This window comes from Micromys minutus (assembly GCF_963924665.1).
Source record: "Micromys minutus genome assembly, chromosome: 8".
In the NCBI taxonomy this organism is placed as follows: Eukaryota; Metazoa; Chordata; class Mammalia; order Rodentia; family Muridae; genus Micromys; species Micromys minutus.
The window spans coordinates 62,118,630-62,144,232 of NC_137977.1; the positions used below are offsets into that span (position 1 = coordinate 62,118,630).

The 25,603-nt window shown below is 42.1% G+C and overlaps 1 protein-coding gene across 1 annotated transcript in view; it reads left to right on the top strand.

Moving 5' to 3' along the window:
- EPG5 (ectopic P-granules 5 autophagy tethering factor) overlaps nt 1–25,603 on the top strand; it is a 92,522-nt gene that overhangs the window by 15,031 nt on the left and 51,888 nt on the right. The window contains exons 4-16 of the mRNA XM_080919765.1: nt 1,760–1,896; nt 2,365–2,472; nt 3,536–3,609; nt 4,956–5,061; nt 7,853–7,967; nt 8,322–8,472; nt 9,015–9,170; nt 10,696–10,853; nt 13,100–13,254; nt 16,173–16,313; nt 20,301–20,465; nt 22,614–22,733; nt 23,397–23,653. Coding sequence (XP_080775891.1) covers nt 1,760–1,896; nt 2,365–2,472; nt 3,536–3,609; nt 4,956–5,061; nt 7,853–7,967; nt 8,322–8,472; nt 9,015–9,170; nt 10,696–10,853; nt 13,100–13,254; nt 16,173–16,313; nt 20,301–20,465; nt 22,614–22,733; nt 23,397–23,653 — 1,843 coding nt within the window. The remainder of the gene's footprint in view (nt 1–1,759; nt 1,897–2,364; nt 2,473–3,535; nt 3,610–4,955; nt 5,062–7,852; nt 7,968–8,321; nt 8,473–9,014; nt 9,171–10,695; nt 10,854–13,099; nt 13,255–16,172; nt 16,314–20,300; nt 20,466–22,613; nt 22,734–23,396; nt 23,654–25,603) is intronic.

Here is a 25,603-nt window from a genome sequence, read left to right on the forward strand (position 1 = left end):
GAGAGAGAGAGAGAGAGAGAGAGAGAGATGGGGGGTGGGGAGAAAAGAGAGAGAGAGAGATCACTCCACAATGACAGGGAATGGCTACTGGAGACTCTTCAGCCTTTCCTGAGCAAATCCCCTTGTGAAGTCTTTATAACTGTCCAAAGAACAAAAGAAAAACTTGACCTTTTATAACATTTTAGAGTAGTAGGAAGCCAGTTTGGTATGGTATATGTGACAAAGAGCAGGGAGGAGCCAGGGGTCATAAATTTAAAGCTGTCAACTAATAGCCCAGACAGCTTAATTCTATACCAGGCAGAGCTGCAGGGAGGTATGGCCTGGTTCAGGTTGTAGGTTCCAGCTTGATGGCACAGGGCCTTGTTCTAACAGAACCAGGAGGGAGGGTGAGCACCAATTATTCCTCTTGCTCCATGTCTAGGCATCTGGGAGCTTGAGGAAGAATCACCTGGGCTCCAAAGCCCATGGGTAGCCCTGGTTGCCTAACTCGACTGTCTATAGCACTCAGTTTCTGCATTGGGCGGGTTCCATCTGCTCTGTGTCTGCAGCTCTCCTTGGTATAGGTCCTGTGGGGCTGGCATCTTCTGCACCTTGAGGTCGTCACTGAAACCTAGGCTCCATGTCCCCAGCTTTATGGCCGTGGAGTTCCTTCTTCCAGCCTTACTCAGCAGTTTTCAGGAACCTTGGAGGAAGACGCCGTGCTCCCCTCCCCACTACTGTTTCATGTGGCATTCCTACAAAACTAGTACTGTGTAGACAGCGGTCTGAGTTCTGTTAGCCTGAAATACAGCTTGACACAATTGTGTCACAGCACAGTGACCGCACCTCAGCTTGCTGAGCATGCACTTGCCTCGGCGATTGCTGTCACAAAGGAAGCCTTTCAGGGCATTTGCAGTTTAGGCTCTCGCCTTTTAAATGTGCTCATTTTCAAAGATTGGCATCCCATGTAAGGGCCTTGCCTTCAGTGCTTCCTGTCATCTCAGTGAGAGCACGAGGTTTCTCTCCTGCACTGCCTTATCTGCAACACTGAACTCACCCCTTTCCTGGAGATCCCACACATTTCACACACCTTCTGCTGCCTTTATTGTCTTTCCCTTGTAGACCTTGGATAAGGGAAGTGAGCACCAGCCATCTGTAATTTCAGTACTGTCTGTCTTGAGATTTTCTCCACCAAACAATCATTTTTGAATCCAGTCTCATTCAAGTCTTCAGAACATGGACAGAATGGGCCTGAGTCCCACAGGAATGGCCTCTGTCCCAGTTCTCAGGAGAGTCCTTGTTCAGCTTTTAAACACTTCATGAGCCAGGCCTTCACTGTCTACATCTCTCTTAACACCCTGGTTTTTCAGACACCCAGCAGAATGGTCCATTAAGTTCTGCTTGTATCAGTTTGAGGCTTGTTCATCCAGTGGCTCTAAACCCTTCTGTGTTTATCTAGCACATAGTCCCAAAGGCATAAGGACTGCAAGCCATGCTTGTGACAGCAACAACCCTGCCTGTCCCTTGTTTGCCATCACTTTGTAACAGTTGCTTCTCTGACAAGAGACAACTTAGGTCCACAGAGTTTATTTTGACTCGCAGTTGAGTTTCCACAGAGAGGAAGACATGTGGCAGGAGCAATGTAAGGAAGTGTACAGCCTCCTTGGGCATTTGTCTGAACTAAATGTTTAACACAGTTTGGATTCTTTAAGTGGAGAAGCTAAGCGTCCACTTCCCCAGTATCATTACGAGGACTCATTTAGTCTTCTCTTCCTTATAGTTTCTAAACTGACAGAAAACATCCCCTCTGATGTGTGTCAGCTGAAGGAGTGCATTAGTGTCTTGTTCATGTTCACCAGGAGAGTGAGTGAGGATGCCCAGTTCCATGAGGACATCCTTCTCTGGCTGCAGAAACTGGTAAGTGATCAGATACAAGCATACACGTTGTTTATTGCTTGGGTAATTTAAGAATCGTTTATTATTTCATATTTTTTCTTCTATAGCTTTTCCAGCCTATTCATTTAGTGAGTTACTGACTTTTCTTTGATGGCACGTAGTTAACAAGTTACTTGTCTGCTACTCTGCCTCTTTACTGAGCTCTGGCTTTCAGGTCAGAGTTGAACTCTGGAGGAAATGGCGGAGCGAAGTCTGCCACATTTGAAGACTGGCTGTTGACTCACCAAGTGTCTAATTATGTTTGATGACGAACTTAGTTATACTTAACACAAGAAGAAAAGTGTCAGAATTGGGAACATTTAGGCGTATTACAGATAGTTATTCTGTCTGGATACTCTAGAGATATTGTCAGCATTTGACTGAGTAAACGCTCTCCTGACTGTCCATGAGCTTCTTCCTCCGTGAGACCCTGAGTCCTTTGTTGTTCAGGTGTCAGTACTGCAGAGAGTCGGCTGTCCTGGAGACCACTTCTTCCTCCTGAACCACATTCTCCGGTGCCCAGCTGGCATTAGGAAGTGGGCTGTTCCTTTTATACAGGTATGATGGTGATTTTCTGGTTCTGGGGGTTGGGTAGGGGTTTTATTAGGTAGTTTTTCTTATAAATGTCTAATACAACCCCCCAGGCCTAATTGAGTGCTATCTAAATAAAAATTTAAAAGATTTATTTATTTCTACTACATGTATGCTATATGTGTCTGCATGAAGTTATGTGCACCATGTGTGTGTAGCATCTGCAGAGGCTAGCAGGCATTGATTCCCTAGAACTGAGTTACCAGAGGTTGTGAACTTCCTGCTCTGGGTGTGGAACCAAACCCTCTCTCTAGAGAAGCTATATGGAGTGCTCTTAACCACTGAGCAATCTCTCCAGCTCCCTCAGTAAAACCCTTAAATTAGGACAAGCGTGTGGGAGTCAGTGCCAGAACTTTCTGGGTCATCACAGTTGAAGACATTAGGACAGAACTGCAAAGGTTGAGAAGAAACCTAGCTTGCTGGGCTCACAGTGTTCACTTTGTTAAGATTTTGGTGCAGGACATCTTACCAGGGCTATTTTGCTTTCCCATCCCACTGTACAATTGGTGCAGATGAATTGCAATCCGTTAGCATGGCAGAGAGTTAGGCTTGTTAGTAACTCATGCTCTTACTCGTTTGACCATATGATTTATACTTTCTCTTTTGCTGAGCACCATTTGGACATTATTCATAGCAAGCACACAGATAGCAGGACCCTAAATGCATGCCAAGGTCAACTCAGTTCCTTCATATTTTCTTAACTTAGTATTTCTGGTGGCATGGAGCCTAAATCATTTTTAAGAGAAGGGGGATGTTTTGCTTTCGTTTTGTTTTTCGCTGGTTTAAAGTGGCAGTGCTGCGCTTCATCCCAGCTGTGTAGGTGTCTGCTGTCAGCAGCTCGTCCTCTGCCCTTACACAGGCTGAGGCAGTGAGCACACAACTGCTCCCTCCAGCTTTGCCTTGTACTTTGGCTTAGGTGTCAGCGTTAGCTTGTTCTCTGACTAGCATCCTTGTTGTTTGATGTGTGTAAACCAGCTTGATCTGGTTTTCTACAGTATACTTTTTTTTTTTTTTCATTTTCTGATTTCAGATCAAAGTGTTGAATAATCCTTCAGGGGTCTTTCATTTCATGCAGTCCCTTGCCCTGCTGATGTCTCCTGTCAAGTAAGTGTGGAAGAGCTTTGTGAAATAGAAATTGAAATACTTCTATCAAAGAATTAGTTTTCTTAGCTGCCCATATCCAGAGAGAACTGCTAAGGAAGGTATTGTCATTCTAGAATTTAACATTGCAGATTTTCTTTGGGTGTGCCTGTCCCAAAGTGATGAGTCTAGTTGCTTATTCACCATTTTTGTAGCCCTCCTTTTAGTGTGTTTGTCTCTCGTTGTGTATGTTATTGTGAAAGACGCCATAGACTAAGAGAAGGTGAGCTCTTAGAAGAGATTTAGTGATAGAGGGGATCTGTGGAGCTGTAGTACTGCAGAGGAGTCTACAGTTCTGCAGGGACGAGTTGACTTTGAAGAGTGGGTTGGATTCACTGGGTGAGAGGGGCTGAGGCCTCAATTCAGGGTGTGCAGAGAACTGGGGGTTAGGTAACTGCAAGCTATGGTAACAAAGGTGAGGAACTGGGGTGAGAGCTAAAGGGTAGAAGGCCTTGAAGTTAAAGATGAACTGTCTATCCTTGGTAAGGCTTGGCCTGTGAGCCAGTGGAGGGTTCTCGAACAGGGAGCAGAAATTGTGTTTAAGGAAGATTAGACCAGAGCTTGTGAGGTTTCAGGGGTTGTAAGGCTGTGTTTGGAGATCTTCAGTCCAAGGTCAGCCAGGGTTACACCAAGACAAAAAAGGAGAAGGGTGTGGTTAGGAGAGATTGGACTGGAGGAGAAGGGTGTGTACTTCATTGCTTCATTGATGGTCACACACGTGCGCTTGCATCTCCTGGTTCAGGATCCTGACCTTTTTTATTTTTGATAAGATACACTTAAAAAATTTTATTCTTATTTTTAATCCTGAGTGCTTGTATATATCTGTGTTGGGGGTGTACGTGTGAGTGTGGGTGCCTGTGGGGGCCAAAGGAGGGCACTGCATCCCATGGAGCTGGTGTTACAGGTCCTTGGGGGCTGCCTGACACGAGTGCTGGGAATGGAGCATCTATAAGAGAGCAGCAAGTGCTCTTAACCGCTGGGCCATTTACTTTAATTTTTTCTTTTCTTTTCTTGAAATAGGGTCTCACTTTATAGACCAGGCTGGCCTGGAACTTGTTATTTATCTCAGGCTGATCTGCAACTAGTTATCTAGCCTAGGCTGGTCTTGAACTCAGAAATCTGCCCTTTTCTACCTGCTTCTGCCTTCTGCGGTAGGATTTAAAGCTGAGCTCAGTTTTTACTATTTGCTAAATTTAAACCATGAGACGGCTGGGCTGATCCCTGACTTTTTTTTTTAAGAATAGATGATGTAAACATGTGCTCAGGCTTTCTGTGTTCATATGGCCAGAGTCATGTCTGTTGTCTTTTAGAAATCGAGCGGAGTTCATGTGCCACATGAAGCCCAGTGAGGGGAAACCATCATCTTCGGGGCCAGCCTCTGGGAACTGGACACTTGTAGATGAAGGAGGGGAAGAGGTAACTCATGTTGCTTTGTTTCCTTTAGTTGGTCTTGAGCTCTTCTTTTTGCCAAGCATCGTTCTAAGCGCTCTGTGGTAAATCTTGATTCTCCTGGGATGCCCATGAGGTGAGAACTGCTGAGACCCATTTTACAGATGCAGACACTCGATGTGCGAGGGCATGTGTGTCAGGTCATGTGGTCATTACATGCAGAGCCTCTAGAGCACGTTCTCCTAGGCAGTAGCCCACCCTGACATCCTTCTGTAGATGTGCTCAGGGGACAGAATCTGGAAGGGGAAAATGAAGTAGTGATATTTGTGATGTTTATAGTAAGGTTTTGTTGCACAGTAGCAGGTTCCTAAGACTTCCTAAGAGTCTTACCTACACACAACCTGCTCTGAATAATTTTGATAAAAATTCAATGAACAAAATCCAGCTTCTCAAGATAATTTTTAAAAGAAAAAAATTTAAATTCTTGTTATTATTTCTTCTACAAATTGTTAGTGGTGTATACATGGGGAAGTTTCCTTCTGCTCATTAGCAGTTCTGGTTCTGGCTGAACTCCTGATTTGGCCAGTATGGTGACTCAGCACGTCAAGACACTTACCACCAGGCCAGACAACCTGAGTGACCCTCACTGCCCACTTGGTGGAAAGAGAAGAACTGTACAAGTTACCCTCTGACCTCCGTACATGCACTGTGACATTCATATTTGTACACAGACAGGCACACAGACAGATAGACCCCCAATCCCCAAAATGTAATGTGAAGCTTGAGCTCCACCTCAAACTCTTCTTCAATGTTCGAAGATGTTCATTGACCTGATTCACTAAAATCTCTGTGTGAGGAACAGGAACTGACATTGTGCTGCTGGGAGGGTCACATGGATGCATTGCAGCAGGGCCCATTCACGAACGAGTTCTCATTCCTGGTTGGTTTGCTTTGGTCACCTCTGTAGCTTGCAGGTGGGGGGAAGTGATGTGGGGGTGCAAACGCCTTTGGCAGAGAGCTTTTCAGGAGGTGACATAATTATCTCTGGAAGATTGTAACAAAGCAATGTTTGTTTGTTCTTTGCCTTTTTTCTAGAATTGTCTTTCTTTAAAATACTCTTTTTGGGGGCATGGGTTTATTTAACCTCAGAGATAGATTCTGCATTTGTGCTTGCCTCTTAGTTAACAGTAAGAAGCTGAGTGAATTCAGGAACTTAGGGAGCTGGGGATGATGTTGCATGCTTGGATTTCAGCACTTTGAGAGAAGAAAGAGGATTCTAAGATGTAGGAGAGCCTGGGCTAGATCTCAGAGGATAGCCAAGGCTATATAGCAAGACACCTACCTACTGCTTTGCTTCTCCCCAGAAGATCAGCAACAACACAACAAAACAAGCTGCCTTCCTAACAAGACAGGGAAAAACCAACAAAACTAGCAGCAAGCAAGGGAAACAAAGCCAAAAGCAATCCAGAGGAGCCTAGTACTTGAGACAGTTAAGAGGTCAGTTGGATAGGAAGAGTCTGTAAGGAAAGACTGTGGTTTATTCTTATCCTTTGCATCTGCGTGTCCTGGAGCCTTTGTGGAGGTCTGGATTTCAGCCAGAGTCAAAAACTATTGCTCCAGTACTTTCTGAGGCTCTTGCTAGCCATTATATTCATGATATTACTCTGTTTCGCATTACTTGATATACCTGAAGTAAGTTAGCTTTCTAAAAAGTTTTAATGAGATGACAATTTTGGATGCTGAAAGCACCCTTTCCCCCAGATAGTAGCATGGCAACAGGTGCTGGTGGGGCTTCCTAATAGATGGCAGAGCACAGAGAACCTCATCTCAGAACAAATCTGGGAGCTGGATAGGGTCAGCTTTTCATCGAACCCTTTTATGAGAAGTTGCCTTTGTTTGTTTTAGAGGAAGTACCATCAATAATTAAGAGCTCTTACTAGGGCGCGTGTCTTAAAGGTCACACATTAACTCCCAGTACTACTAAGCTTGGCACTAAGCTCCAGACTCATGAATCATGGGGGAAAGCCATAACTGAGCTGTAGTGGAAACAGTAGATAGAGTAGTGTATATGGGGACACAAGTTAGCTTGATTTCTAAGGTGACTGTAAGGCTCTGTTTCAAAAACAGTGGTGTCCCTTGAATGATCTTTGTTCAGTTTTTCCTTGCCCACAGCAGAACTTAAGGCATCTGTAGCAAATCTAGCTGCTTCTTCAAAAGCCTGTTAAACATGTTAGTAGACCTTGAGTTTTAGTAGAAGAGAACTGTAGCTACAAATAACTTGGCCTGTAGTAGAATATGATTGTTTCTTTAATTGTTGACTTGTCTGAGCAGTGACTCTCACAGTAAGGTCATCACTCTTCAAGTTTTTTTTTTTTTTTTTTTTGTTTGTTTGTTTTTTGTTTTTTTGTTTTTGTTTTTGAGACAGAGTTTCTCCGTGTAGCTCTGGCTGTCCTAGAACTTGCTCTGTAGACCAGGCTGGCCTCGAATTCAAAGATCTGCCTGCCTTTGACTCTTGAGTGGTGGAATTAAAGGCCTGTGCTGCCACCTTCTGGCTTTAGAAGAGCTTTTAGACTTGTCTTCTTTATGATAGAATTTAATGAGTGTAGTTCCAGGCTCTGAACAGTGGGTATGATCCACTACATATGAATTATACTTACATTTCAGAGGACTTCCAACTGCGAGATGGATCTAAGGCTATTAGGTCACTGGCCTTGAGGAGCAGTCTATAAGGACCATGTTGTGCTTTGTGGTTATATAACCACAGACTACAGTGTGATCTCATCTCGTTAGCTGATGTGATTTGGCATCTTCCCTTTAGGATGAAGACCCTGAGACCAGTTGGATTCTCCTTAATGAAGACGACTTGGTCACCCTTTTGTCCCAGTTCCCCTTTCAGGAGCTCTTTCAGCATCTTCTTGGGTTTAAAGCAAAAGGTAGATCAATCTCTCTTGTCATAACTAAAAGATGGTAGTGGCCCAGACTCCACACAGGAAGCATCAAATCCTTCCTTAGGTGTTTTCCTTTGTCCACCTGTGTAAAATCTCCTTTCTTTTAGTTTATACATTTTTTACTTGTCCTTAAATGGAGGTGCACTAGTGCATGTATTACCTATTTTAAATACATTAATGCACATTCCTTGAAGTTTCCTACTTGACTTTGATATAGGAGCAAGAGGAATGGGGTTAATTCTTCCTCTCGGTTTTTTTTCTGAATCGTACACCTATGTTTTGCAGTGTTTTGTTATACTAATTACATTGTTTTTTTCTTTTTGTCTGTTTCACATCTAGGTGATTATTTACCTGAAACAACAAGGCCCCAAGAGATGATGAAAATTTTTGCCTTTGCCAATTCATTAGTGGAGCTTCTGGCTGTGGGACTAGAAACCTTTAACAGAGCCCGCTATAGACAGTTTGTGAAGCGCATTGGATACCTCATCAGGTAGCACTGCTGCTGGCACGCCTGTGCTGGTGTCACCTTGCTTAGACACAACTGTGAGGGATCGTAGATGTGCACCTCTGAATTCTCACAGAAGTGAGGTAGTTCTCTCATCAGCTGGGTGGTGAAAGTATGTGGTTAATTATCCCAGATTCAGCTGACTTGTTACAGGACTATTCTTCAAGTTCTGACTCTCTAAGCTGCTGCGGAGAGAAGGTCAAGGGAGATGCAGGCCTTCACAGCTTTGTTCCCTTTTAGTCCACACTGACTGAGCTATGGCAAACGGGCTGTAATTCTCTACTACCATTGCTCTTCTACCATCTTACTGTAGTTTAAAATACTTAGAAACGTTTCAAAGTCTTAAATAAGTCACACTATTTGAACTGGGAAAACATCATACATTTGAGTGATTGTCTCTGTTAAGATTACTTTCAGAGCTGAGCGGATAGTAGGTGCACAGCATGTTATTTATTCCTTCTCATGTAATGTAAAAGTGATGCTGAGTGAATGACTTAAGAGTACCATGTTGTTTTCCTCATACTCAGGATGACCCTTGGCTATGTCAGTGACCACTGGGCCCAGTATGTGAGCCATAGCACAGGTTTGGGGTTAACATTACAGCCCTACTCCATGGAGAAACTGCAGATCGAGTTTGATGAGCTGTTTCTCAGAGCTGTTCTACATGTCCTGAAAGCCAAAAGGTAAGAGGTGGGGAAGCACTGGGTGAGAGCTTTCTGCCTGGGAAGCAAGGCTGGCATGAAAGTCATTGACTTAAGGGAGCCCTAGAGTGACAACTTGGTATATTTCATCAGCTTTTTATCTTGGGTAAATTCTTGGCTTTAGTTTCCTTATCTGTGTTGTACTTAAACCTGTATGTGACCCAACACACACCAGTATCTTGGGAACAGCCTCTGTGATGGATAGTTTTATGTTAACTTGATACAAACTACAATCATCAGAGAGGAGGGAGTCTCAGTTGAGAAAATGCCTACAAAAATTGGGCTTAAACAAGCCTTCAGGATATATTATTAGTGATGGGGAGGGCCCAGCCCATTGTGGGTGGTTCCATCTCTAGGCTGCTGGTCTTGCGTTCTATAAGAAAGCAGGCTGAACAAGCCATGGGGAGCAAGCCAGGAAGCAGCACTCCTCCATGGCCTCTGCATCAGCTCCTGCCTCCAGGTTCCTGCCTTGCTTGGGTTTCTGCCCTGACTTCCTTTGATGATGAACAGTGATGTGGAAATATAAGCCAAATAAACCCTCTCTCTTCAAGTTAACTTTGGTCATGGTGTTTCATCACAGCAATAGCAACCCTGATTAAGATAGCTCCTCATTCTGGTCTTAAAAAGGATCTTTGGTTCAAAACCTGGCAGTTTTTCTTAATATTTTCCATATGTCTGAGAGGTCTCATGTATAAATTTATGATAATAATGTTGCTTTTTTTTTGTAAGGATGGACTAAATTGATGATATATGCAGATTGAACATTGTAGCACAGAAAGCTCAAGAATTGGATGCTTTTCTTTGTGTTTTTCAAGATAGTGTGTCTCTGTGTAACAGCCTTGGCTATCCTGGAGCTTGTTCCATAGACCAGGCTAGCCTTGAACTCACAGAGATACACCTGCCTTTGCCTCTGGCGTGCTGGGATTAAAGGCATATACCACCACTGCCTAGCAAGAACTGAAAACTTTTTGTGCTAATATAATAAGTAGAAAACTGTACATTTGACCTCATGTGATCTGTACATAGGTACAGTAAAAATACTGTATAAAATCATCATTACTGCTATGCATATAAAGTATGCACAGAATATCTGCATGTAATCCTTATATCTTGCTCATATTTGTCTCTTCTACATCTTTGTCTTTCTCCCTCTTGACTGGCCTGTTTCCTCTCTCCAAATAGCCCTCGTTCTGCTGAATACAATTACATTGTATGTATGTACATATTTTCTTTATCTGGTCACCTACTAATGGACATCTAGTCCATATATTGGCAGTTGTGAATCATGAACCAGGTTTTCATGTTTTGACTTCAGTCTCTTCCATGGTACATACTATTATATATGTGAACATATCCAAAATAGTAAAACTTCCCCAAATCTCAATTGCTCTTGGTACAGAGCATCTATGATAAAGCATAGCTCTCGTGGTAGGGCGAGTGCTGGTCTTGCTTCCACTTCCTTAGTGTGGTGAGGCTTGCTAATACATAAACTGTTTATACTGTACAGACTTGGCATTTGGCTGTTTATGTCTGAGATGCCCTTCGGCACGCTGTCGGTCCAGATGCTCTGGAAGCTCTTCTACCTCATGCACCAGGTGGAGAGTGAGAACCTGCAGCAACTCTGTGCCTCCCTGCAGCCAGCAGAGTGCAAGAGGCAACTCCAAGGTACCTGACCAGGGTGCTGTCTCTCTGTGTGCTTCATGGTCACAGTGTCAGTCCTGCCTTTTAAAGCACTGGTGTGATGATTCTGACATCAGGGGACTGCTTCACCATTCCATTAGTTAGAGGGGAGGTAGCATATCTCAGATCCACATCCATCAGGTCTGAATCTAGTCAGCACAGTGATCTAACTGATGAATCACGTTTTCACATGTGTAAAATTCTAGTCAGATCAACAAGCCTTGTTAATAATTGTCTTGAAGTCTGTTAAGGCTTGTCCCCAGTTCCACTAATTTTTTTTCTGTTTTATTTTTCTTAACTGTATTGGTTTTGTGAAGTAGGTAAGAGGTAGACATTAAGTAATCTTTAAAAAATGTAACTGTGTTACACAGTGGTAGTCTGTGTGTGTACTTAGTATGTGTAAGGTTCTAGTTTCAATCCTCAGCAACAAAATAAACCCCTAAAACCAAAGCAACAAAAATTAGAGTGAAGATTGGATTACATTTCAATGCATAACATTGAACTGCAGGATACTTATGTTATAATGTTATAAATGTTCTTGCACTGGACCAAGTTTGGTTCCCAGTAACTATAGGAGATGCACCTCTCTCTGGCTTCCTCTGAACTGTACATATGCATTTCACCAAAATACATGCAGGCAGAACTACACATACTTGTAAAATACAAATAAATGAATCATTTAAAAAAGAGTATGAGCTGGTTGTGGTAGTCCACACCTTTAATCCTAACACTTGTCCAGCCAACCTGGCCTGCACAGTCCAGGACAACCAGGGCTGTGTAGAGAGACCCTGTCTTACAAAAACTAAAATGGAAAAAAAAGCTATCTAGTTAGATATAAAGATATTTGTCCATTACCCGTCATATTAAAGAAAATATGTAACAGGGCATAATAGAATACCAAAAGGATTAAAAACATACCAAAAACCTCGTCTAAATGTTTAAACCTCTGCATTGCTTAAAAGAAGGAGCACCTTTAACCTCAGCACTCAGGAGGCAGAGGCACCTAGACCTCTGAGTGTGAGGCCAGGCAGGTTTAGTGAGTTCTTGGACAGCCAGTACTATGTAGAAACTGTCTTAAAACAGTAGCAACAGCAACAACAACAAATCCAACAAGGAGAAAGAAAACCACACTGTATAAAACATTATATATATGTGTATATATTATATATATATTATACATATATGTATATATATATATATTATACATATATGTATATATATATATATTATCAGCAGGTTGTTTTTGCAGCTATTCATTATTTACCTTCATTCTTCTCTGTTTTTATTCTGTATATTTATGTTCTACACGAATCTACTTTTGTTTGTCTTCCTGCTTCAAGGTTTGATTTTTGTTTGTTTGTTTTTTTTACACTTTTCTCCTTTATAAACTATTTCCACACTGTCCCTGGAGGTGCTTGCATTACTGTTTCCATAGTTGAGTGTGGCCTACCTGCTCTGAGGGTTTCACAACCTCTCCTCTGACTAATTCTGTGGGTGAAGTGACAGACTCAGGTGAGAGAGACAGTCCTCGCCCGGCAGGGGCCACGGGTGAGCATGGGCTCTGGCTCAGGTTAGCCCTCGTTGGACTTCTTTTGTAGTTCCATCTCCCGTCCCAAGTGCTTCTCTCCTCAAGCTGGACTGTATTTTCTAAATGGGTTTTTTTCCCCCCGTATCTTTTTGTAAAATTTTTGCTTTTTGTGCTTGGTTCCTACATGTATTACAGCATTATCAAATTGATAAGTTACAAAGTTACGAATTAACAAAGTATAATATTGCTTATACAGCATCCTCTGAGAATGAGGCTGAATGGATTATGTAGTTTGTTGTATCCAATTTCTTGTTCGTAATCTTAGTTCAGAGCTAATCTGCCCATGGTTGGCAGTGACACCCAGTGACAGCAGCAGTGTTTTGCACTGCTTTGGGCTATCCTCCTGATTTGTACCAAGACTCTGCTTCATTCAGTCTTTAAAAATAGTTTTTGAGAGATGAGGCATAGTTTAATGTCAGTTTTTTGCTCTGAGTCTACACTGTATTTCTGTTTGTTGGGATCTCAGAGACTAGCAAGCTGATTCAGCTTCTGAACTGGAAAGATCCTTTTAATGTATTTTTTAAAAATATATAACGATCCTTTAAATATTTGTAAAGTTTTAATTTTATGTCGTCTTTCTTTGTGATAGTGTAACTCAATATATGACCCTATTTCTACATTTTATTTTTGATGTGAATTGCAGACCCAGAACACCTTGCGAGCTTTGAGAAGTGTCTTTCTTCCATAAACAGCTCAGAGGAGATCTGTCTTCTGACGACTTTTGCCCAGATGGCTCGGGCCAGAAGAACTAATGTGGACAAAAGCTTCATAAAAGTTATTGTTTTGGAGATCTATGAGGTTAGAGTTTGAACTTTTGTCAATGCTTTGGGCTTTCGGGCTGTCCATTCATTCTTGGGTGTTGCTTTTAAGAAAATGGACTTACTGAGCTACCACCTGCTCTTACCGATGAGATGGAGAACCAAACAACATTTGCCATAAGGAAGTTTGAAAAATCTGTATTTTATAATTTTGTTTCCCACTGCTCTCTTGATATTTGATGCAAATTTTGGCTAGGAATGAACAGTTTATAGCCAGACATAGGGCTTTTATTGTGTCTGCTACAGCCACACAGCCAGTGTCACCTCAGCATTCCTGCCAGTGACATGGAGAGATGGCCTCCAAGTCACTTTGAGAGCGTAGAACATTGAACTTGGGAGAGAAGTTTGGCTTAGCTCAGCAACTGTCAGTCTGCCTTTATCTTCTTCATCTACACAGTGACCAGCTGAGGGGAGAGCCTTGCGGTCCATAGTTTTTATCTGCTCCTTCCTTCTCTAAGAGAGGAGAAATGCAAGGATTGCAGGGATCTTACCTCTCTGGATCCCAGACCCTGCGATGATGCAGTTCTGGCAAGACTGCATAGAAGTGGCTTCATACTCAGGTGAGGTCCAGTAAATCTCTCTTCTCCCTCCTCTGAGGGATTCAGCAGTGAACAAGCCCAGCTCTGGTGTGCATTTGTAAACAGGCATAATGCACTTCTGAAGATGGTGGTGGTTTGGCTTGGAAGACAGTCTTGTACACTCAGATTTTAGAAACTTTTACTCTTAGGTTTATATTTTGTAGGAGAGATTATGCATTTCTATGAAATGCATTTAGACATAATTTTAGTGATTTTTCTCTGGGCTGTAGCATGGAGGTCTGGCATCAGCGAAAGTGACGACAGAAACCACATGTTGACATTTAAGCAAGTGGCTCCAAATAGCTCCAGCCGTCACATGTCATCATGTATACAAGTTCCACAGCCTTCAAGCATGAGCAGTTTTGACTCAGTGTCTCTCTAACCACTTTCTAAGGAGCATCAACATTTACCTGTTTTGTTTCTTTTTCTCTTCCCTACTCCCTTGTCATTGTGAATTGACTTCACCCTGTATCTAAATATCAGTCAACCTTTCCTTGTATCTATATATTTGTTTCGATATAAAACGTGCATTTTATATCGAAAGCCAAATGATTCTATCTAGCAGGGCACATCTATTCGTACTGTGCCTATGCTGGCAGCAGACATGTTGTTACAGAAATGAAAGATATTCAAACCCCAGGGTTAGTCTTTTAACAATATAATGTGTTTATATTTTATAGTCAGCAGAAGATAAAATATCATACCTAGAATCATATTTTCAGGTATGAATCTAATTTCTATGGCCCACATATCACTTTTGTGGGAACAGCAGTGTGGTTCTATTCTTCATACATTCTCAGAATGGCAATGATTGTTACACGACTCCTTTTTTCCCATTAATTAATTAATTTATTTTATATACTGATTGCTGCCCTCACCTCCTGGTCCCCCCTTACAGTCTTTATTTCTCCTCTGAGTGGGTGGAGGACCCTCTGGGTATCACCACACCCTGGCACATCAAGGCTAGTGCATCCTCTCCTGCTGTGGCCAGACAAGGTGGCCCAGTTAGATACCTGACTGTTGGGACCAAGTTTCTCTTCTTTTTTTTTCTTACAACTTTATTTAAAGAAGAGACATACGTGTACAGATTTTTAAAAGTATTTTGGCAATTCTTTTAGAGGTTTGATAGCATGCATTGAAATCCCACTAGTTACCGTAAGCGAGTTTCTCTTCTTCCTGGCAGTTTCTACTTGCACTTTTGCCAAGGAGATGGGAGATTAAGCGTCCTCTATCATTTTCCCCCCACTGGAGGAATTTATTTTTTTTCTTGTATGTTCCATAAGTTCTTAATGCCATCATCTAAGTTCTTAGAATGTAATTATCTCTTTAAAACAGTTAAGCAAGACATCATTAATCTTAGTGACTCCTTCCTGCTTCCTCAGGATGACTGCAGAGGCACCAGGGACAGCCTGGGAACCGGTTTCTAGGATAAGCTGCAAAGAGGGCTTTATTTCTGTGTAGACACTTTCAGAAAAATTGTCAAAAGTCTCATTCAAGAGACTTGTTCCCAATAAACCAAGCCAGTCACAGCTGGCAAGTGGAACTAATTACTGCCATGAGAATAACCATAGTGAGGGCTGGAGAGATGGCTCAGCGGTTAGAGCACTGACCACTCTTCCACAGGTCCTGAGTTCAATTCCCAGCAACCACATGGTGGCTCACAACCATCTGTAAGGGGATCTGATGCCCTCATCTGGTGTGTCTAAAGACAGCAACAGTGTACTCACATACATAAAATAAATAAGTAAATTAAAAAAAAGAAAAGAAAAGGAAAAGAATAAACAGTGAAAAGCCAGGTGGGTGAGAGGCATAAGCGCTCCTTAGGATCCTTGCAGAGGTCTGCGGCAGCATCCTGCCTACAGGGCCTTGCCAGGTAGGTGGGAAGCTCCCTCTGCAACACTCTGCTGTTCCCGGAGGTTACGGCAAGGCTTCCACCAGCTACTCATTTGTTTCATCACGAATGAGAAGCCTGGTCTTTTTTCGATGATATTTTACTATTTTGCCCAAGCTGGCCTCCAACTAATGGGCTCAAAGGCCTCTCCTAGTTCAGGCTTCCCAGTGCTTGTGGTTTCAGACCCGTGCTCACCAGGCTTTGCTGAGAGTTAGTCTCTGAATCCAGCACTTGAACCCAGGGTGTAAATAGTTGCCATTTTCCCTGTTCTTTCTCTAATACCGTCTAGCCTCAAGGTGGAGAGTTTGCTATCTCAAGTTCTGACAGGCTTCTGATGCTCAATGTGAGATTGTTTTGTGGAGAAAAGTCTATGGAAGTGTGTTTTAATTGTCAATTAATATTATCATTTCTTTCCCCATCTCTCATTAGGTGTCTTATGTCACACTGTCCACCAGAGAGACCTTTTCAAAAGTTGGTCGAGAGCTTTTGGGGGCCATCGCAGCTATTCACCCTGAGGTTATTTCTGTCCTTTTGGATAGAGTGCAAGAGACCATTGACCAAGTTGGAATGGTAAGATGCTGACTGTTTGGGCATTTTAAAGGAATCTTGAGGTAGCCAGGTGTCATGGCTCTCACCTTTAATCCTTGGAGACAGATGCAGGTGAGGGCAGCCTGGTCTACAGAGTGAGTTCCAGGACCACCAGGCCAGTTACGCAGAGAAGCCCTGTGTGAAAACCCAACCAGACATACAGAGCATTACAAGACACCCTGGAGTGAGGAAACACCGGCAGTAAGAGGAGCATTGCTAGAGTGACTCTCCCACCAAGTGAAACCCAAGTGCAAAGGTTTCTGAGGTCCATTGTGTTGTATGGGGCTGACCTCCACCAATCCCCTTTGCAGTCCTTATGCAATTTTAAAGAGAGTTTTATTGGATATGATCCATCTGGAGGTGTGTGTGCCAGAGAGTTTTGGTATAGCCATAGATAGGTGTAGCCATCATTACATCTAAGCTTTGAGCATTTTCTCATCTCACAAAGAAATCATCTTCACAAAGCTTCACAAACCCTTGGCTGTCATTCCTTATCTGCATCCTCCTTGGCCCTAAGCAGGCTGACCCGCCTCCTGTCTCCACACAGCTGCAGTTTCAGACACTGTAAGTGTTTTCACAGTGAGTGGTCTCTTATGTCTGGCTTATTTCACTTTGCATAATGTATTGTAGTGTTCCTTCAGAATTTCCTGCCTTGAAATATTGAGCAATATTTCACCGAGTTTCTGTCTCACATTTTGTTTATCCATTTTTCAGACAATGAGCATTTGGCGTGTTTTCGCCTTCTGTTGTTATGAGTGTTGCTGTTATGAGCATAATTGCCAACAAATATATTTTGAGAGACTTTGGTTTGAGTTCTTACTATATCTGTTTGTTGTTTTGTGTGTGTGTATGGGTGTGGGTGTATGTGTATATGTGTGTGTGTATGTGTGTGTGTATGTGTATGTGTGTGTGTATATGGGTGTGTGTGTGTGTGTGAGTGTATGTGTGTGTGGATGTGTGTATATATATGTGTGTGTATGTGTGTGAGTGTGTGTATGGGTGTGTATGGGTGTGTGTGTATGTTTGAGTGTATGTGTGTGTGTATATATATGTGTGTTAGTATATGTGTGTGTATGTGTATGTGTGTATGGGTGTGTGTGTGTGTATGTGTGTGTATGTGTATGTGTGTGTGTGTATGGGTGTGTGTGTGTGTGAGTGTATGTGTGTGTAGGTGTGTGTGTTTGTGTGTGTATGGGTGTGTGTGTGTATGTTTGAGTGTGTGTGTGTGTATATATGTGTGTTAGTATATGTGTGTGTGTATGTGTATGGGTGTGTGTGAGTGTGTGTGTGTGTGTGTGTGTGTGTGCATGTACCTTGAATGATGTAATGGACATTAAAGGACAATTGGTAAGGTTGGTTTTCTCTTCACCTTGTGGATTCTAGGGATTAGACTTAGATAGTCAGGCTTGGTGGCAAGCGCCTTTATCACTGAGCCACCTACTAGTCCTGTTCTCAGTACAGTTCCAGAGCACAGAACCCAGAAGTGTGTTTGATGACAGTCTTTAAATTGGTACCAAATTGTGTGTGTGCATGCATAATTTATTTTGCCAATTTGCAGTTCAAATATTGGCTCATTTTCAGAATGCGTATTTTTGTTTATAATATATATATATATATATATATATATATATATATACATATATATGTATATATATTTTATTCTTGTACCCTGTTAAAGTAAAATTAGTGGGGTTTTTTGTCTTGCAATAAAAGCATCAATATATTTTTAACATTTGTAAATTCTATGTTGTTGAAACAGTACCTACTAGAAGATTTCTCTCCCATCTCCCCTTCCCTCTCCCCTCTCTCTTCTCCTTTCCCTTCTCCTCTCCCCTTCCCTCTCCCATCTCCCCTTCCCTCTCCCCTCTCCCCTCTCCCCTCTCCCCTCTCCCCTCTCCCCTTCCCTCTCCCATCTCCCCTTCCCTCTCCCATCTCCCCTTCCCTCTCCCCTTTCCTCTCCCATCTCTCCCCCCCTCCCCTTCCCCCCTCCCCCCCCCTCCCCTCTCCTCTCCCGGAGTCTAGTTAGTGCAGGCTGGCCTCAGTTCAGTGATCTCTTGTTTCAGTCTCCTGAGTGCTGGGATTGTGTTTGCTACCACACCTACTAAAAGTGTGATTTAGTAGCACAGGGCATTGGATTCAGGGCTCAGTGCATTCTGGGCAAGTGCTCTATCAGCTGTCTGCCAAGCTCTGTTTACTAGAATTCCTAACTGCTGATTCCTGGGTAGTAGTTAATACCTTGCATTTCTTTTCCTTGTCTTCTAGTGTTACTAGACCCTTCCCTGCAGAAGTGTGAGCAATGCTCTTGTGCCATTCCTGTGATGGGGCATAGTTAACAGTCACCCATAACTAGCACCATTCGTTTATGGTTTTTGTCAGACACAGGTTCAGCTAGGACTCTTCTATTTTTTAAGTTTCTATTTTACAGCTCTGACATACTGTGCAGACTTAACTCCAGGGCCTGGGCTGTTGAGATAGGAGGGTTATGAACTAGGTAGCCGCTGCCAACTTTTTAGTATCACTTGTCACAGATAAATAGATGCACAACACTCAGATTGCATTAGCCTGGGTTCTCTAAAGGAACAGAACTGATAGACTGATTATATACACAGATAGAAAGGAGGGTTAGAGTAGACGACCAGCTGGGGTCCGGGTAGTTCAGAAAGGGCCTCCCATTGCACAGGCCAAGAATGTGTCATTTGTTCAGTCCAGAAGGCAGGATGTCTGATGCTGGAGTTCTAGGGGGTTCCTAGAGAGGCTCTGGGTCCAAAGAAGTAGGTTCTAGTACCAGCACAGGAATGCCTCAGCAGCAGGATGGACGAACTTGCTAGTGAGAGTGTAGGCAAGCAGGCAATGTGTGCTGCCACAGAAGGTATGGCCCAAGAATCGGCTGGGTCTTCCCAGCACAGATGATCCTCACAGCTGTGCTCACAGACGCACCAGTTTTAGTTGAATAGCTGTAGTTATACTGACAATCAAGTTGGCATTATCCCAGTAAAAACTTCATGTGTTATATGCATTGTCTTTTCATTGAACATTCAAAAAGGAGTCAGTTAACAATAACTCTTGTCTGGATTCCTAGTACTTTGGAGGCTGAGACAGGAGAATCACAGGGAGTTCCAGGTTAGTCTAGGTTACATACTGTCACAGACCACTCATTGGCTATTAAGACCTTGCCTCAGAAACCCCATAAAACAAAAATGATAGAAATTTAATTATTCTTCTGATCACTCTCTTAAAGGGAATTTTTATTAATGTCAACATACATTTTCTTAATTTGTGAATACAGGTAATTTAAAAGTAGTATTGTAGACTTTTCTTTTCACAAACAGGTTTTAAAACCCATTTTAATTTAGAATATTTTAAATATCTGTCAAGTAGAGGACTATCAAGATGGCTTTGCATGCAGAGTGCTTGCTATGCAAGCATGGTGACCTATGTCATCCCCAGAACAGTTCCACAGAACTGTCCTGGATCCCCATATACACCCACACCACAAGCCTGTTTTTGCTCACACTTGTGACTAGGGGACATACACACATGTGCACACACACTCTAATAGGATTACACAGTGAACATAGCATCCAGTTTCAGAAGTTATTAGCTCTTGGTTTTGTCTCATCTGCTTTCACACTGACCTATTAGCTGTCTCAACACCAGATTACTTTTATTGTATAGAAGAAAAAAAATCAGTGACTTTTTTGGCTTATCATCACTTTAAATTGTGTTTTGGTATGATAGTTTGCCTGGATGACAATTTACATACTGAAAAAGCTTGACTTTTGCAAAGATTGCCTGTGTTTTAGGCATATTATTAGCTTAAAAATGCATTTAATTTTGCTTGTCCATGATTATAACTTTACTTGTCTCAAAATCAAATTCACCTCCACATCCTTTCCAAGGAAAATCTGCAATTAGTTCAATAATGTTCCTGAGTCTTAAATTTAATTATTATTGTTTTCTTTTTAAAAGGTTTCTTTATACTTGTTTAAAGAACTGCCTTTGTATCTTTGGCAACCTTCTGCCTCTGAGATGGCTGTGATTCGGGACTGGTTATTAAGCTATAATCTGACAGCAGTGAAGAACAAGCTGGCCTGTGTGATCCTGGAAGGACTCAACTGGGGATTTGCCCAGCAGGTACGCCATCTCCAAGACAGCGGAGACTTTACATGTGTCAGACTCAGGAAGGATTTTCTTAAAGCAGTAACACCTCTGTGCTGGCAGATTTGAGAGTTCAGGCTCGCCTGCCCCCACCGGCTCGCCTGCCCCCACCGGCTCGCCTGCCCCCACCGGCTCGCCTGCCCCCACCAGCTCGCCTGCCCCCACCCACTCCCCTGCTGGATGGGGGTTGGGGGTTGTACCTTTGTACATGCCTGGAAGACACTTTACCACTGGGCTATATCTCACAAAGTATCTTTTCTTTAATTCTGTTAGTATTCTACATTAGGAAAACAAACTTGTGTTGCTTGGGAGTTGATGGGTACTCACTGCGTAAACATGAGAACCCAAGATCCATCCCTAGCAACCATGTAAAACTAAGTGCCTGTCATCTCAGCGCAGGAGAGGTGGACGTAGGTTGATCCACCATGGAGCCTCTTGGCAGGTGGCCTTCACATGTGCACACACCGTCAGAGAAAGAGAGGGAGAGAGGAAGAGAGCGAGCACAAGTCTTTCCTTTATCCTTAGAGCACTTGAGGGTGCTGTCTTGTCTCTGGCTGGTTACTTCATTTCCTGATTGTGTTCACTGCCCTAGTCTCTGTGCCTTCTGCAGTTTGTCCTGTATGCCATTGCCAGAGCTGTTCTGTACAATATGCCTTAATTATGAGTTTGACTGCTCTGATCTCAGCTCTGCAACCTCCTGACAGTGTGGCTCTTAACAAGCTTCCTGAACTCTGGGCATTAATTGCCCATCTGTAGATATTAATATCCTTCATAGAGTTATTACAACAAGCTAGAGAAACTGCCAAAGTTTAGATTTATTAGTGGTTATTATTAAGGGCTTGCTATATGTCAAGTCTCGTAAGAGACATGCTAGTGATTTTGACTGTTAGCATTTCCTGCCTCTTTACTTGGGTCTCATTAATTAGCTTATTAATCAGAATACAAACAATTGGCAGGGACAAGAGGCAGAAATTAGCTTTCTCCAACTGTGTGGCATGTTTTGTTTTGAACAAATCATTTAATCTTTGCAATTGTCTTGTATGGTTTGCATTCATGGGATGGTGTTTACAAATTGGGAGAAAAATTCCAGAGAGCCCCTCTCATGGGTGTTTCTGCTTCTTGGATGTTTTAGGGTTTCCATTGTTGTGAAGAGACACCATGACCAAGGAAACTCTTATAAAGAGTTTATAAACTCTTATAAACATTTAATTGGGGTTGCTTATAGTTGCAGAGGTTCAGGCAATATCGTGGTGGGAAGCATGGCATTGGGCAGGCAGACTTGATATGAAGGCAGTCGGAAGGAGAATGTTTTCTGCCAGGAAGAGGGTCCTCTCGTGTACTGGGTGGAGCTTAAGCCTAAGACCTTAAGGCCCACCCCCACAGTGATACACTTCCTCCAACAAGGCCATACCTCCTAATAGTGCCACTCCCTGGGCTAAGCATATTTAAACCACCACATTGGGGTTCCTCTAAGCCTTCTCTCACTGAAGAGCTGCTGTGGGTGAGAGCCACAGGGGTATTTCTCCAACTTTCTATTCTCCAGCCTGCAAACAGAACACCTTTGCCTCCTATTTCCCAGTTGTCTCCACGCAGTCCCCTGATTGTCTCCTCCCTCCTTTGTTAGAGTCATGGGTCAGCCTCCGGGAAAGGGCCAGGGAATGGAGTTTTTGAAAACTACAAAGAAGACTATTTGGAAATGCTGTAGGTTTAAAGGCAGTGTTTACATCTGCTTTGAGTATACCATAGATGATGAAAACAGACAAGGCTGTAGACTTGATGTACTAAGTATTTTATGATAGGTGTCAATGCTCTTAACCTATCATGTAGGCTCTTTAAACAGATTGTAGGATGGGGTGGGCAGTTATAGTCAAAGATACTTGTTTGGTGGTTTGAGGCTGACACATATCTTGGTGCAGTGACTTGCTTGGTGGATTTGAGGGCCTTCCCCTGTTGTCGTTTTGTAATCTTACTTCAAGAAGATACGAGTTTGGAAACATTTATCTTCTGAATCCAGTGTCCTGTTTTACTGTTCTGCCTCTGTGGTTGTTTAAAGGATTATTTACTGAATATGCATGGTATAGTTGTTAATTTGTTTTTTTTTTTTTTTTTTTTTCTTTCCTAAAGGGTACTCTTCATTTGGATCAAGCATTGCACACTGAAGTGGCCTTACTAGTTCTTGAGGCTTATCAGAAATACCTGGCACAGAAGCCCTATTCTGGGCTTATTTCTGAAAGTATGAAACAGGTATTAACTCTCTGTCTTTACTGAGAACGTAAGTCTTCACTTAAAAACTGCCTAGGAGCTGAAAATATAGTTTTGGTTTTATTTCTGCCAGTTCAAGATACTAAATTTAATTTTTATAGTTTTAAAATATTTTTCTTAAAAAGTTGTCTTTTATTTTGGTTTCACTATGTAGCCCTTGCTGGCCTGAAACTCATTATATAGACCAAGTTGGTCTTGAACTCACAGAGATCTGCCTAGCTCTGCTTCCCAAATTCTGGGATTAAAGACCATTAGTGTTTCAGAATTTGGCTTGAGTTATAGAGATATGTTAGAGCTAACACATACAACTCAGGAGAACTGAGTGTCAGTTTTTAAAAATTTTACAGATTGGTAGTTAAATTATTGGTGGCTTGATAATTAGTTTTTATTACCACTAAATTGGCAGATGATATCAGTAGGGCTCCTAACTGATTTGTTGAATGTATAGGACAGTGATCTTGAGTTTCAACCCTTATATTCTTCTGCTTGAGCTGAGATCAGGTTCACAAAGCAAGTAAGTAGGGCGAGGGCTTTGAGTAACGCATTCTCTTCTCAGGGCATCATTAGTCACACACAGGCAGGCAGATGAAGTCACTGGCCTGATGTGTATATGATTAACATTGTTTAAATGAATGATTGTTTTAGGTTTCCTATTTGGCCAGTATTGTTCGATATGGAGAGACTCCTGAGACCTCATTTAACCAGTGGGCCTGGAATTTGACCTTGAGGTTAAAATTACACAAAAATGATTTTGGAAGACAGAACTTTCCAGTCGTTCCCTTCTGTAGCACGGTACCTGACATGACAGAATCGTCCATGTTTCATCCTCTCTTGAAGGCTGTAAAATCAGGCATGCCCATCGGATGCTATCTTGCTTTAGCTGTGACGGCTGTTGGCCACAGGTACTGTCTGGTGAACCTCCAGGATAACTTGTAGGAAGATGTCTAGACTCTCACCTTTTCACATCCCAATCTGAGGCCTTTGTTACTGATTGAGTTGAATAGTCGATTAGATGGGTGGGAGGACAAATTTGAAAGTAGGTAAGAGGGTGGTTGATGTAGAATATTCTAGGAGGAGGAGTGGTTATTTAGGCCTTTAGGCCTAACAAATTACATTGTTCCCAGGAGCTTGGGTGCCAGAATAGTTCCTCACCTCTGAGATGGAAATGATTGTATTGACTGGTTTTATGAGTCTTTAGTCACAACACTCAGTACATACTCAGAACAGTGTCTGGCTTACTGACTCTTTGACTTTAGCTTCTCAAACTTGGTTCATGATTTCTCTGGATGCTGTATCTATTCTGAGACTGGGTTCTTACTCACTGCTGGGCTCTTTCAGTGCATAATGATTGCTGATGGGAGTGAATGAGACGGTAAGTGTTTCTCTTTAGAACTGGTTCCATAGCTACATGGGAGTAGAGCAGAAGTAATTTAAGCAGTCTGTGGGCTGGGGCTGAGGAGTAGAGAAGTCAGACTTAAGCTGTACACAACTATAACATCATGGAGACTGAGGGAATAATAACCAGAAAGTCAGCCAGAATCGCCATGCTAGAGCTGATTTTAAAATACATTTCATAAAATTAGTATGTGTTTAAAAATGTGTATATATGTATGTGTACCATCATGTGTGTAGGTACCTGTGTAGGCCAGAATCTGTGGATCCTTTAAAGCCTGAGTTACAGGCTTGACATGGCTGTTGGGAACTGTCTTTTTGGAAGATAAATAAATGTTCTTAACCATTCCAGTCTTTATTCTGCTCAATACTTTTTTTTTTCCTTTTAGAGGTTCCATTTATAGATGCTCTAAAACACATATAATTAATATATATAATTCTGTATTTTTGTTGTTACTACTGTAAGTTCTCCTTACATGGTAGCTTTTGCACTATTAATGTTTAGTTTTTGGAGATGTTTTTCTTCTTTCCTATAGTTAAAGCACTATAGGAAAAGTACAGAATAAATGAAGTGGGGAAAATCCATTCGCTTCTGCTGCTCCTGTACTCTGAGATTTTGGTGTGAGGACATGTCTGGGTTTTTCCTCTTTATCTAACTATCTTTCCTATTATATATAATCGTGAGACTACGATGTTATGTTTTTCACTCAGTATAATCATAGCAGAAATGGTTTGTTTTGCTGCTGTTGCTCTTGACGGTCATGCTCATTATTAACATCTTGGCTTAGATTGTTTGGAGACAGGGTCTTACTGTGTGTAGTCTTGGCTGCCTGGAGCTCTGTTTAGAGCAGGCTGGCTTTGGACTCCTAGGAATCTGCCTGCCCCTGCCCCTGAGTGCTGAGATTAAAGGCCTGTGTAACCACACCTGGCTACCTATATTATCTGAAAGTGATGCTATATGATTTCCATTGTCTATATTTCCCCTAATTTTGCTTAAGTCTTTTGCAACAGTATTTTGCAGTTGTAACAATGAGAAGTTTTATCTTTACATAGATCAACTTCTATTTTCCCCTCTATTTATTCAAAATAAAAATAAATCTTTTAAGTCAGATAAACTAAAAGTAAAATGAGAAAACACAAACTACAGTTTAGATGTATTAGAAAATAATACATGTACCTCTACAAACTGAAATGAAACAAAACAAAAAAAAAAAAAAACAACCAACAAAAGAAACAAAACACTATTGTCTGTTGTTATTCAGTAATATTGCTAGTAAGTTATCTCAAAGGAAAAGAGGATGTATCTGACACACTGCAGTCTAGGTTGCCAGGCTAAGCTCACTTCATAATCTTCCCTTTGCTGTAGTAAAGTCTGGGATCTTAAGCAGAGCGAGCTTTGCTTCTCATATTGTTCCTGGGACATCTTATAAATCTGGGCACAGTGCTTTCAACTTGCTCAT